The 12,479-nt window shown below is 34.2% G+C and overlaps 1 protein-coding gene across 2 annotated transcripts in view; it reads right to left on the minus strand.

Moving 5' to 3' along the window:
* Positions 1-2,961: 2,961 nt before the first annotated feature.
* LOC139130767 (serine/threonine-protein kinase DCLK1-like) overlaps positions 2,962-12,479 on the minus strand; it is a 66,675-nt gene continuing 57,157 nt past the window's right edge. For both annotated transcript variants that reach the window (XM_070696559.1, XM_070696558.1), the window contains exons 9-16: positions 11,317-11,436; positions 9,999-10,145; positions 8,126-8,259; positions 7,246-7,323; positions 6,725-6,821; positions 6,123-6,203; positions 5,674-5,787; positions 2,962-4,628 (exon numbers count right to left, since the gene is read on the minus strand). In XM_070696559.1, coding sequence (XP_070552660.1) covers positions 4,539-4,628; positions 5,674-5,787; positions 6,123-6,203; positions 6,725-6,821; positions 7,246-7,323; positions 8,126-8,259; positions 9,999-10,145; positions 11,317-11,436 — 861 coding nt within the window. In that variant the 3' untranslated portion in view covers positions 2,962-4,538. The remainder of the gene's footprint in view (positions 4,629-5,673; positions 5,788-6,122; positions 6,204-6,724; positions 6,822-7,245; positions 7,324-8,125; positions 8,260-9,998; positions 10,146-11,316; positions 11,437-12,479) is intronic.

The raw sequence follows: 12,479 nt of genomic DNA on the forward strand, positions 1-12,479 counted from the left end.
CCATTCCAACCAATGACAAATGATTATTTTTACAGAATCTGGATGGAAACCAAGCAGAGTTTGGTACGAAAATGTCAATTTCACTCAACTCTTCATGACCTCCTGAAACTCCCAGAATTCCTCTCACATGCTTGCTTTTATCCAATTCAATGACTCCATCTGGATTACTCATTCAGTGGTAAACACACTGATAATTTACTGGAATGCAGATTTCTTTTTCTTCAAAATAGGTTTGTTTTGACAACAAACTTTGGCACTGTTTCCACACAGAATGTGGCATCAGGGTTGTGCGTACGATGGCACAGATCACTACATGATGGCAATACAGTGGTGTGTCTGTGGTGGTTTAACCGTGAATACAAAGATGACATCACCAGATTTGTCAGTCTCACACTCTTGGTTCAATCAGCTTTTGCTACTTTAAACCAAACTTGACAGTGAAAACGGCATCTTTGCTTTGGTTGGCTAGCTTGACATCGTTCAATTTTATGAATTGTATCACGCCAGTTTTTACATTTTCCTGAAAACAAAATGATTTTGAAAACGAGATAAAGTAGAGGTCAAGGCTACACAGAAAATTCATACCAACGTGAGTTCATTTTAGACCAATAGCTTCTCAGTTAACACTGTCAACCTGTCTCCAATCTGCTCCCAGTTAACACTGTCAAACCTGTCTCCAATCTGCTCCTATGTACTGGGGAACCTTTCAAACCTAAGGAATGAACCCTGTCATTCATCATTGATCATCTTACACAATTTTTGATCAAATTTCTTTCAATTATCGGTACCTTAAATACGATTTTGACACCTAAGGAAATCATACAAATCTCAGGCGAATGACCAGATTTTCTATTTCTATGTGACACATTTCTACAGGTGAAAAACATCAGATCATAGAAGCAAAAGTAAAGGTATAGGTTATACAGAAGTTTTTATGCCAGAAATGCCTAAAAAATTGAAAAGATGAATGAGTTGGGTTTCAAGAAAAAACAGAACTTTTTGCCACAGCGGTGATTACATTTGGCACAAGACCACTAATTAATTTCCCATAGGCCACCACAGTAGCGTTGAGCTCGATTTTCCTATTTTAAAACATTCAGCGGCACGAATCCTCTGAACAGGTGTTAGGTCAATGTCAGCTTGACTACTGATTAATTTTTCGTGTGGGCAAGTCCATGGAAATTTTGAGATAGCGATGAAAATAGCGCCCTCAGTGGTGTTTTTGACAAAATTCAGGCTTATTGTTATGATTTCTATTAGCCCTAGAACTCATATTACCACCAAATGCTTCAGCCATTATTCACAACAGTCTGCATTTTGATTCAGGCAGAAAAATATTTTTACAAAAATTCTTGACGCTAAAGTTCAAACTAAACAAGCATCCATGCAGATATCAAAACTTCAAGGTCTGCACTATTTTTCTTCCGAACTATCTTCATGGGTAACGAACCCGGAAGTGAATTAGTGGGCTTGTGCCATTTGTGTTCAAAGTATTTATGAGATCACTATCTCAAACTCTTTGCTGTGGTGAGAAGTCAACTTTTTACCCACAATGCATTTCAATATCTTGTAATTTGTAACCCTAGCACAAGACAAAAACTAGTTAAGATACCAAGAATTACAACACGTTCAGGAGGGACTGTGATAAGAAATAATTTGGTCTCCTCTAGTCCTACTCAACAGTTGCCCTTTTCAAAAAATGTTCTGAAGTTGCAATGGCTAGATAGCATCCCTATTCCAGTTTTTCTGAAAAACTTTGACAATATCTTGATGGCTTGATTATCACAGAACTTCTTTACATACAATTTCTTTTGGACCAAGAATGTGAGACTGCAAGTGCATATTTTTTTAACCCTGGAGGAAATAAATTTTCATGAGGTAGACTGATAGTGAGAGTCTTCATCAAAGGAAAGACACGGTACATCTCTAAACTACAAAACATTTTATCCACACATCTAACTTGTTCACAAAGTTCAATAAAAGACTGGGTTTTCAAAGCCTACATGAGCTTTGAGGCAGGAAACACTGGTGTCATATGATGGAGTTTATGAAGCCATTGCTTTTTAGTCAATTCATGGGATTCAAATTTAATAATTCCTAACTTTTGCAAGTTCCCTATTTTGCAAGGAAATAGAATCCACTGAGAAAAGTTTTTGCTCAGCAGTGACAAATGTAGCAAACGATCAAGAAATCATTTTTGTGATTTGAAGAAATTAGTAATATCGGGAATATACTTGATAATGACCTACAACTTATACACTATCATGGTATTTGCTTGTCTATGCATTGACTTCAAATCACCTAAAGCTGCCTTGAGATGGCTTTGATGTCTGGAAGTATACACACTTTCTTTTATGAAAACACATTGATATCTTTCTGTTCTATGGAAGACTCTTTCACATCCTATTTTGGCTATAATGATTGCACGCACTCAACAATATGGACTGAGCAAGGCAGGGATGAGAGTTGGCACGCTGTTGGTGACATGAACTAGCAGCTTAATCTTACTTTGCCCTACCAGCTGACAATGGGCTGTGAAAGAATGTAGCTTAATGTCATCTAGTGAGTATTTGTACAATTCCAGTGTGGGTGTATATTGGTGATACAAGTAACAAATATTGACAGTTCTTTTAAGTTATAGGATACCAGAATATAAAACATTAGGTTGGTCCTTTCTGTAGAGACTTACATAGCTGTACAGTCTTTATGCAGTTTACACCTCTGTGATATTTATATCAATGTTTCATGTATCATGAGCGTTGTACTGATTACCTTACTGCATGTAAACCAACACATTTCAGTAAACACAAATTCAGCAATGGTTTGGCACATGGTCACTTGACCATGTTTGGCTGTAACCAACAAAAGTTTCAGTGCTTGATCTACTGCCAATGTTTGGTAAATTATTTTGAATTTTTGAGATGAACTATGAGCTCAGGCATAATAGGTTCTTGATAATCCTTGATTTGAAAATTCTTTGTTATCACAGATGATCAAACAAAGATCTTGTAATTTACTGAAAAACTTAAAAAAACATTTCACAGGTGTTTCCTGTCAGGACATAATAGTTATCGTTCATTGAACATGCAAAAATATCAATCTTGAAATTTGGAACAAACATGATGTTCATCAATACCTTACACTTTTAAAGACCCCAGCTTGACATCACCACTTAAAGAGAGAATTACACCTGTTTATGCACTAATGAAACACTCATTGGTAGTAACACCCAAAATTGACAAGTTCTTGTACATATCAGCCAATCATACATAGGGTTACATCTGTAACTTGTAATAGATCTTGCATCGACATACAACATCACAAGCTATTAGTCACATGAATTATACATTTGCTACTTTCAAAGCAATATGTCTTGATTTGATCTCACAGAATGAGTACACTGATAAAAACTTTGATTTCAATGGCAAGCTAGAAAACAAGCGGCATTTTGCATACATCATAAACATAAGCAATCTGTACCTAGTCAATGGAAGTAATTGAAAAGTAATTGTTTTGCAGACAAATTTACTACACTGATTGGCATCATAGACAGCCTATCCTATCAGTACACAGTAGCTTTCTATTCTTGCTGTCTCTGAGAAGAAATGTGACTTTTTCTTTTGAATCTCTATACTAATGTCACCATGCTGTGATCGGCAATTGAGCAAAGCCAGTGTAGGTCAGGCTCTTGGCAAATGAGTTGTATACAAAAATGCTGTGAGAAATTTGGAATTTCATAATTGGCAGTGATAACTGGTATTCTTGTAAAAGTATTGAAAACACTGCATGTCTTTTCTGCAGTCACAACAAAGAAGTCTCTTCATATTTCTCAAATATTATCTTTTTTAAAAATGAAAATGAAAACTTACCCCTTTTTTGTAAAGCTAGTGTAAAATTGAGTTGACTGAAACTCAAACTTAAAAAAAAATCATTTGTCTAGCAATGAAATTATCAACATAACTATTGCGATAAATAAGTATAATTTGGCTCAGTCTTACCAACGCTTGCATTATTTTACCAAGGATTAGCAATCCTTTCTGTATTTTTTCTTCTTTACCTTTCATTAAAGCTTTTTTTAAACCACTTGATAGCAAAACACCAACATTAAAAAGACAATGGAATAAAAGACAGATTCTCTATTAGCAAAACTGAATTGAAAATTAGGAAAAAAATATACAGACGACAGAAATTCTGGAAAGGCCTCCAAAAATACACATGTATAGATCAATATAGGAGGGTATATATTAAATTTCCTCTTTTGGTTTGAATTGCACATTGCCACAAAGTAACTTCTCTTGCACAGTTTTACAAACATTTCATGAAGTTTTTTTCTTTAAATTGCTTTGTTATTATGTTTTTTACTATTCAACTACTGGTCATTGTTTTGAAATGTTATCACCTAAAGATCTAAAGAATTGTTAGAAGACGTACTCTATACCATGTTTCCTATTCTATCTGACTATGTTTACCTACAACATAAATATTCATAAGGCCATCACTTTTTTCTTGTTTCTTTTTGTTTTGTAAGTTAGTTTGGTTTAGAAGGTGTAGTCATCATCACCTTGGCCGGCAGAGTCTGCAGCCCTTCGACCCTGGAAGTATTTATCAGACTTGTCTAGAGCTGTTGCCTGTGAAAATGAAAAACAAAAAACCCCACATCAATGACAACCAGAGAAAAAGAATGAAGATTCTTTGACAATGCAGGAGTGGTAGGAGGGACTGTGTACAGGTCTAATATATTTAAATAAAAATTGCCTCTAGATGGCGCCCTTGTAAACTGTGATGCTAAGCTCTCATTTCCATATATCTGTATATTAGTTTGACAGAATTGCAATTTCCTCTGTTTGGAATATGAAAAAACACAGGAAATGACTCTCGATATACTTGTAAGGGAAGATAACTTGACATTTACTATAAAACTGAAAGTCACATAGAATATGATTAAGTCTTGCTTTCAGAAAAAATTGCATTCAGAAGAATGGATACACTGAGAAGATACATACAAATTTGAGGATATTAAAATCAGCAGTAACAGGGTTCTGACTTGTGTCATCCTTTCACCAAAACCATTGCACAAATACATGACTATTTGATGGCATTACATCAGAATAATAATTTCAGTATTGTTGCTTGGGTATGAAAGAAGAACTACAATATTGTACATAGATTTCAAAATTTGCATCACTGCTTCATTCAGAGTTTTTGCATTTCATTTTACAGTGTCTCTGTCTTTTTCCATCAAATTTACAAAAAAAGTAAATATGGCAGGGCTTTTTTCCATTTTCAATTTATTGAGCAAGTCTGATAAATATTAATATATGTACACATAGGATTGAATGATTTTAAGTAGTGGCTAGGTTGCAAGCATACTGGATAGAAGCTGTTCACTATAGCCTTTGCATTAGAAAAGTTAATGGATCAGGCTGAAACCCACAGAATATTATGTTTTTATATTGATGTCTTTTTTACATGAAAATAAGGAGCTTCAATCACTTACTGAACATTACATTCCACTTTCCCTACAGTAAATGGATAGACCAGTTATCGTAACACGATAAGGCCAAACCATCTGCTAAGATTAGGGAAGACAGGGTAACAGACTTCTGAGGGGAAGTCAAGATGATATTAGTCAGTAATGAAGAATGAACAATTTGATAAAATGACGATACTTACAGCAACTAGAGCAATACCAGCCGATTTCAGTGAAGGCTTAGGTTTAGTGTTAAAATGCATGCTTATTTTACGAGCAACTGTCATCTGCATGTCTTTGTCTAGGGCTGTATCATCCTGTAAAGATGCGAAATAGTGGTCACATTAACATGTTATTATACAACATGCATCAGCTAGTTTTCAACATTGTTTAAATGTAACATTGAAAACTACATGTTTTTGTTAGTAGAGGGAAAATAAATGGACAATTATTCTTAAATGTCCTAAATATTTAACATAATTAAAATGCATTTTCATTATAAAACAATTACTAAGCATATAAAGGACAAATGGGCATAGACTTAATTTTAAAGATAAAAACAGAGTACTATTAAGAAATGAAACAATCTGAACTATTACTGAACGTAATAATTTTTAGACTTGATCACAAGAGGGCAGTATACAATACTCACAGCTACCCAGGGATGGTCCAACACATCGTTGGCTGAGAACCTCTTTTCAGGGTCCACTTCTAGCATAGAGCTGATCAATTCCTGAAGATGAGAACAAAATGGTAATGTACTCCTAGATGAACAATATGAACACGAGACACACAATTACTCAGAAAATTTTTTTATACATGGAGCAATACTGGTGCAGTAATATAGCAGAAAGCTGTTAATCAACAAATAACACATATACACACAGTCAGAAAGACATATCATATGTCATGGCAATGACAATTTTGTGAACTATACATGTGTTAAACTTTATGTTTTATTCCTGCTGTTACTTAGCTGTATGGTGTATGAGGATGGTATGTACACAATGAAAAAATCTGGATAATACTACTTGCTGAGATATTGTCTGCTTCTAAATGTTATGGATTTCACCTGCTGTTACAGAAATTTTTCACACACTCATTATATCCTTCAAATAATCTAATGTTACTCTGCTATACCAGGAGACAAACATTCTTCCTTAAAAACTGACACAAAATCTCATGCCCTGTGTGATTTTTCTCCACTGGCATTGGAAGATCAACCTCCAAAATGAACCTAATATTTTCACTTACTTTAGCAGAGTCAGAGACATCATCCCAATATGGAGATGGGAAGTCAAAATCACCGATTAAAATCTGATCAAATATCTCGTCTTGGTCACCTCGGTCACTGTAAACATAAGCAAATCATAATATCAGAACTTCATATTATTTTACGGTCAAAATTTCTGACAATCTTTATTTTGACTGAAAGATTTCATTTTGATTCACAGTTTGTCTGCATGACTGAAATTTCAAAGTCCTGAATATTGAGAAATTTGGCCAAGAGAGAATTGTAAAATCATTTTCAAATGGTACTGTAACTGCTTTGTCCACACAGTTGTCGCTGAAATGTAGCACTTAGTAAGTATATACATAAATTACATAATAACCAGTTTATAGTTTGCTGTAAAATTATTAATTTTTTACAAAATTCTCAGTATCATTGGAACAAGTACTGGAATCATGAAAACAAAATGCTAGATGGAGTTTACTGGCAAACATTTTGTAACAAGCCTTCTGAATGGAGGAAATGAAACAATTTTGTAACAAACCTTCTGAATGGAGGGAATCCACACAGCAAGATGTAGGTGATAACACCAGCTGCCCAGATATCAACTTTCAATCCGTAACTATGACAACATAGAGGAGATAAAGAGATAAAAAGAGTAGCTGTATCAGATTGTGCATTGAATATTTGATGATGAATGCTTTATGCTATTATCCTGACTGTCTGTGTGAAACTGGATGAGGGACAATTCATAATGACGTCTGGTCAACCAGAATTCAAGTTTAACATTTCCGGAAGACTGCAACACAGTATTTAGCTATACAGGGAACTAACAGAAAACACTATGGAATGATTTCCATATGAAACAAAATGGGTGACAAGTTCCTGTAAATTGCCATAACAAAATACAAAATATTCCTTCAATATATCTCATTACCAAATTTAGCTTCTACATTTTGACAGCTTTTATATTTATGAATTTCTTTTTGATATGTCTGTTTTAATATCACATTATAACAGACCATCCAATTTTCCAGGAAGCCCTTCAATAGCAAATTGATACTTGTACCTGGGGCATATCAATGTTATCACATAAAAATGATGAAGAAATATATTTGTTTCAATGATATGCTAGCTTTCAGACCACACAGCCTGCTCAAAAGTTGTTTAAATAGGTATTGCTTTAAGCAATACTGATTTACAAAAAGAATTTGTATGAGACAGTACAAGCATACACAGCACAAATTCAAAAAGACAAATAGTAGAGATATTTTGAAAACAGCAGCCATTTTATTGACTCCTAATGGTATGACAAGTTTAGCTAAATAATTTTCATAATTAATATTTTTTGTGTTGCAAGAATCCTCTTGTATATCTGAAATAAAGAAACTACAAAATTATTGATTTATTTGATCTCATCTTACCCGGTTTCCATGAGGATCTCCGGGGCAACATAAGTTGGTGTACCACAGACAGTGAACAATGGTTCAGTAACTAAGGTGGCCAATCCAAAATCACCAAGTTTCAGTGACTTACTTCCATCTTCATGCTCACAGACCTTGGATAAAATTGGAATATTAGATGAGCGTTAAAATGAAATAATTATCTTGAAGTGTTTCTGACAGTTATTTGTTGAAGTTTACCTATCTAAAATTAACCTCAATGTGAAGACAGGAGGAAGTATTACGGAGAAAACAGTTCAAGCAGCGGTTCCTAGAAAAGCAAATGGCATAAAATGAAAATGGGTAGAAAATTACCGAGACAGTTACAAAACAATAACATGACGTACAAGCAACTGTTGAAATCTTCCCCTCCCTAAGATAATAATTGGTTTACACCTGTGATGTTGACAAATCATAATTTCTTTGAGTGCTCAGATGATCATCAACTATGATTGGTTAAGAAATACCATATGACTATCACATGACTATAACTATACTAACACACTGAAAGGACATTGTTTGGACCATACACATATCAATTAATATTTCATGATATTTCATCTTCTTTTTAACAGTGATATCATCAATTCAGAGTTCAAACTTGGCAGTAAAACTGTCTGGATGATAAGAGCAAGACAGATTATCACCAAGGACAATGAACATTAATATTTCAGGACTCACTAAACCATAGAGTGAAACAGATCAATGACACTCATGAGTATTTCGAGAAAACAGAGACTGTGAAAATCCACACTTTACAAAAACATCCTGTTCAGATTAGTGTTAAAGTGAATCCAGCCTTCATCTATGCTTTCAAAACAACATGGCTGCAAATAGTGATGAGGCAAAACCATTTATTGATAGTTTTCATTGTGTATAGTTTACTCAACGATAAGGTAATAGCTTATAACATTGCTATATGGAAAAACACTGTCTCATTGACTGTCTCATTACACTACTAGAATTTCTTTGTCAGAGTTCTGGGAACAGGTAAGTGTATCAGACTTTGACACACATTAAAGGTATACTGTCACCTGTTCCAATTTTGCCATAGTTACCATGGAAAGAGAAAATCTAACACCCATGGGACTGTATACTCACATTTACACAAAATACTAACATCAAAATATGCCAATATAGACATGCAAATTTCATGGCAGGTTTATAAAAGCTTTGGACGATGATATGTGAAATAGATCTTGTGAAAATAATTTAGAAAGTATAATGTGGCTCTAGGCATACATATCAACACAAGTTTTCATATCTGGGACAGTGTCTATAAATATTATTGGCCACTACCCGTTTCTTTTTGTAAATTGTTTTTATAGCATATTGGCCTGTTGATGACCTGAGCAGCCTAGTCGTGCATGAATGTTTTTTTGTCCTCAACATCTGACAATTCAGGGACAGCTTAAATGCTTCCTTGCTTTTATTGATATAGTTTCTCAGCTCTCACTGCTCTGCTGATTACTGCAGATGCCAATTACCTGCCTTTTTTGCATTCCTTTTTGGCTAATTCCATGTGAAAGAAATAAATTTTGATCTCTACCATATTAAAGTTATAATGTAAGAAAATTAGGTCAGTTTTGTCAAAAGGAAGACATTAGAAATGAATTACTAGCTACTTACTTGATGGTATTTAACAAAAAATCACAGTGGGCATGTTTAAAATATTTTGTTGCCTTCTTTACAACATACAACATTTACTTTAATCTTACTTTACTCTATGGCAAGGCTTGATACACTCACACAAATACACGCATGTACACACACACACACGCACACACACACACACATATACAAACACACATACACACACATACACAGATGACAAGATGACAAATGGTGACTTTACCAGCAGATTCTCAGGTTTGATATCTCTGTGGACAATATTCATAGCATGTAGGTACTTGATAGAACTGGCTAGGTTGTAAATCATGCCACTGGCATCACGTTCTGTGTACTTGTTGGCAGACTGGATAGCATCAAACAGGTCACCACCCTGGATTCATCACAGGAAAAAAAGAAAAAACATAGAATTTGCATCATAAACTCATGAACATTCACTGTTCACTATTTCTGCAGAGTAACATTCAGATTCTATAAACTCTTCTGACAATATGTTTCCTACATGGTTAAGTCCATTGATAGTCCTATTCATACCAAAGGGAAAAGTTTTACTGCTTCAGTAATGCAACATTTCCACTTCGGGTGCTGTTTGTTGATTTTTAGAAATGGTTGGAAGGACTGGAGTGTTCAATTTACTAAATTGTAGATGATAACAGCAATGTATCAAAGATACCATGGAACACATAAGAAACATGATAACGTTCTTCTATGTAGGTAAGTGTCTACGAAGAAATATGAACCTAAAAGTGTTCACGTTAAATTCTGACAACTTTCCGACAAATGTAGATATCATTTTTATAAAATGGTGAAATGTACACACTGCAGTACAGTACATTGATACTGTACAAATCCTATCTTCTCTTTATTTATTTACAAACATTCATTATTTATCTTATCAACACCTGATGTTCATCGATCAATACAATGAAAATCTTATCTGTAATCTTAATACAATCCATTCATGTGAAGTGCTGATAGCACTACAGGGACTAAACTTGTATCGGTATGTTTGTACTGAATAGAAAACACTGAAAATTGAACGAAAAAATGGCTCAAAGCATGGTCCCTCCAAAGTAACCTCTGACACTATGCCAAACAGTCATGTATGTTATATATAAGTAAACAGATCACACTGGACAGCAATGTCACTCTTCTGTTAAAATGTTAAAATTCAAGTCAGAACAGATCCTCTTTATCTGGATATTTACTTCCAGTGAACATGGTCAATCCAATTACTCTAAAGGTTATCTCTGTCATGACTTGTGTGCATTGAAAACAGCCTATCAAAAATACCCTCCTTTGAAATTTTCTTTGCCAAGAATGACGTACACTGGCATGTCTCAAACACTAAACTTACATTTTTGTTTTAAAAAAAACCAGTCACACAATGTGTAAAAAAAAACTGATCAGGCTTTATCACCATTGTACAGTGAAAATTCTAAGAATTATAAAAAATTAAAATAACCAAACTTCACTGATCGACTGAAAAATGAGATCTTGTATTTTCTCATGGTGTATAACATGATGACAGGTGAATATCTTACCTTGACCAATTCCATAATTAGGTACAGCTCAGCTGGTGAGTCATACTCTGCCAGTAGGAGGATGATATTAGGGTGCTTGACACGACGAAGAATGCATACCTCACTCTCAATCATATGCTCCTTAAAAAAATAAATTATCTTTTTAATTATCTGATTGAAAGTCTTGTAAATTGCCATGTTCCACTAATATCCATGCCTTCATGGATTTGAATATTTTCAAATGACCAAAGACAGTTCAAATTTTTCAGGAAGAAAGGTACTTATGTGTAAAATACCAAAACAATAACTGAGATGAAGTTTTCAGATTGAGATTGTTGGGGCTTGCAAATACTATTTTTATTTTTGTCTATAAAAATACATGACAAATGTGCAATCATGGATGCGTGTTCAGGTTGTGATCTGCATACAAATTATGTTAGAGGTGGTGAAATTGATGCAGTCCCACACCGAACTTATATCTGAACGTAAGTAAAGCCTATATCTCCCAAGACATCGCAGCTAAGGTACCTGTGAGATTAGCAATCAAAATGTAAACCACACTAACATCTTATCTAAGATCTACTAATGGACTCTAGACATTGAACTGAATCTGAATCTAAAGCCGGGGCTTTTTGTAACTATACAGATGCTAAGGAAAGAATACCAATGTTATACTACTGTTGATATGAAATTTTTCACTTGTATGCAACTTTGAAAAGTGATGTCATAAGCTAAGCTTGATGAGTACAGAATACTGGATAATCATGGCATGTTTTAAATAATAACAATTACTCATATTGTTCTCTTTTGTAACTTATATCTGATTCATTCTTTTGACTATAAGTCGGTAAGACCCTTGCCATATCACAGACTGCATATTGCAAAGTATTCAATACAGAAAATCTCACATGGTTAGACATTTGTCCTTTTTGTAAATTTGGAATACGCTGCAGTCTTGTGAGGCCACTGATTGTAAAAGGTACAATTTCTGAAATGCAAATTAAGACAGCTCATCCATTGACAGATTATTATAATTTTTGACGCATTCTGATTGCATTAGAAGGTTAATCTATTATATTTGATGCATGACATGTATTCATAATATCAGAGTATCTAACACAGCATCTGCATCAATTTGCGTAAAAATTTTACGAATAATTGCCAATTTATCTGACTAGGCAAGA

Source organism: Ptychodera flava, chromosome 4, assembly GCF_041260155.1.
Source record: "Ptychodera flava strain L36383 chromosome 4, AS_Pfla_20210202, whole genome shotgun sequence".
In the NCBI taxonomy this organism is placed as follows: domain Eukaryota; kingdom Metazoa; phylum Hemichordata; class Enteropneusta; family Ptychoderidae; genus Ptychodera; species Ptychodera flava.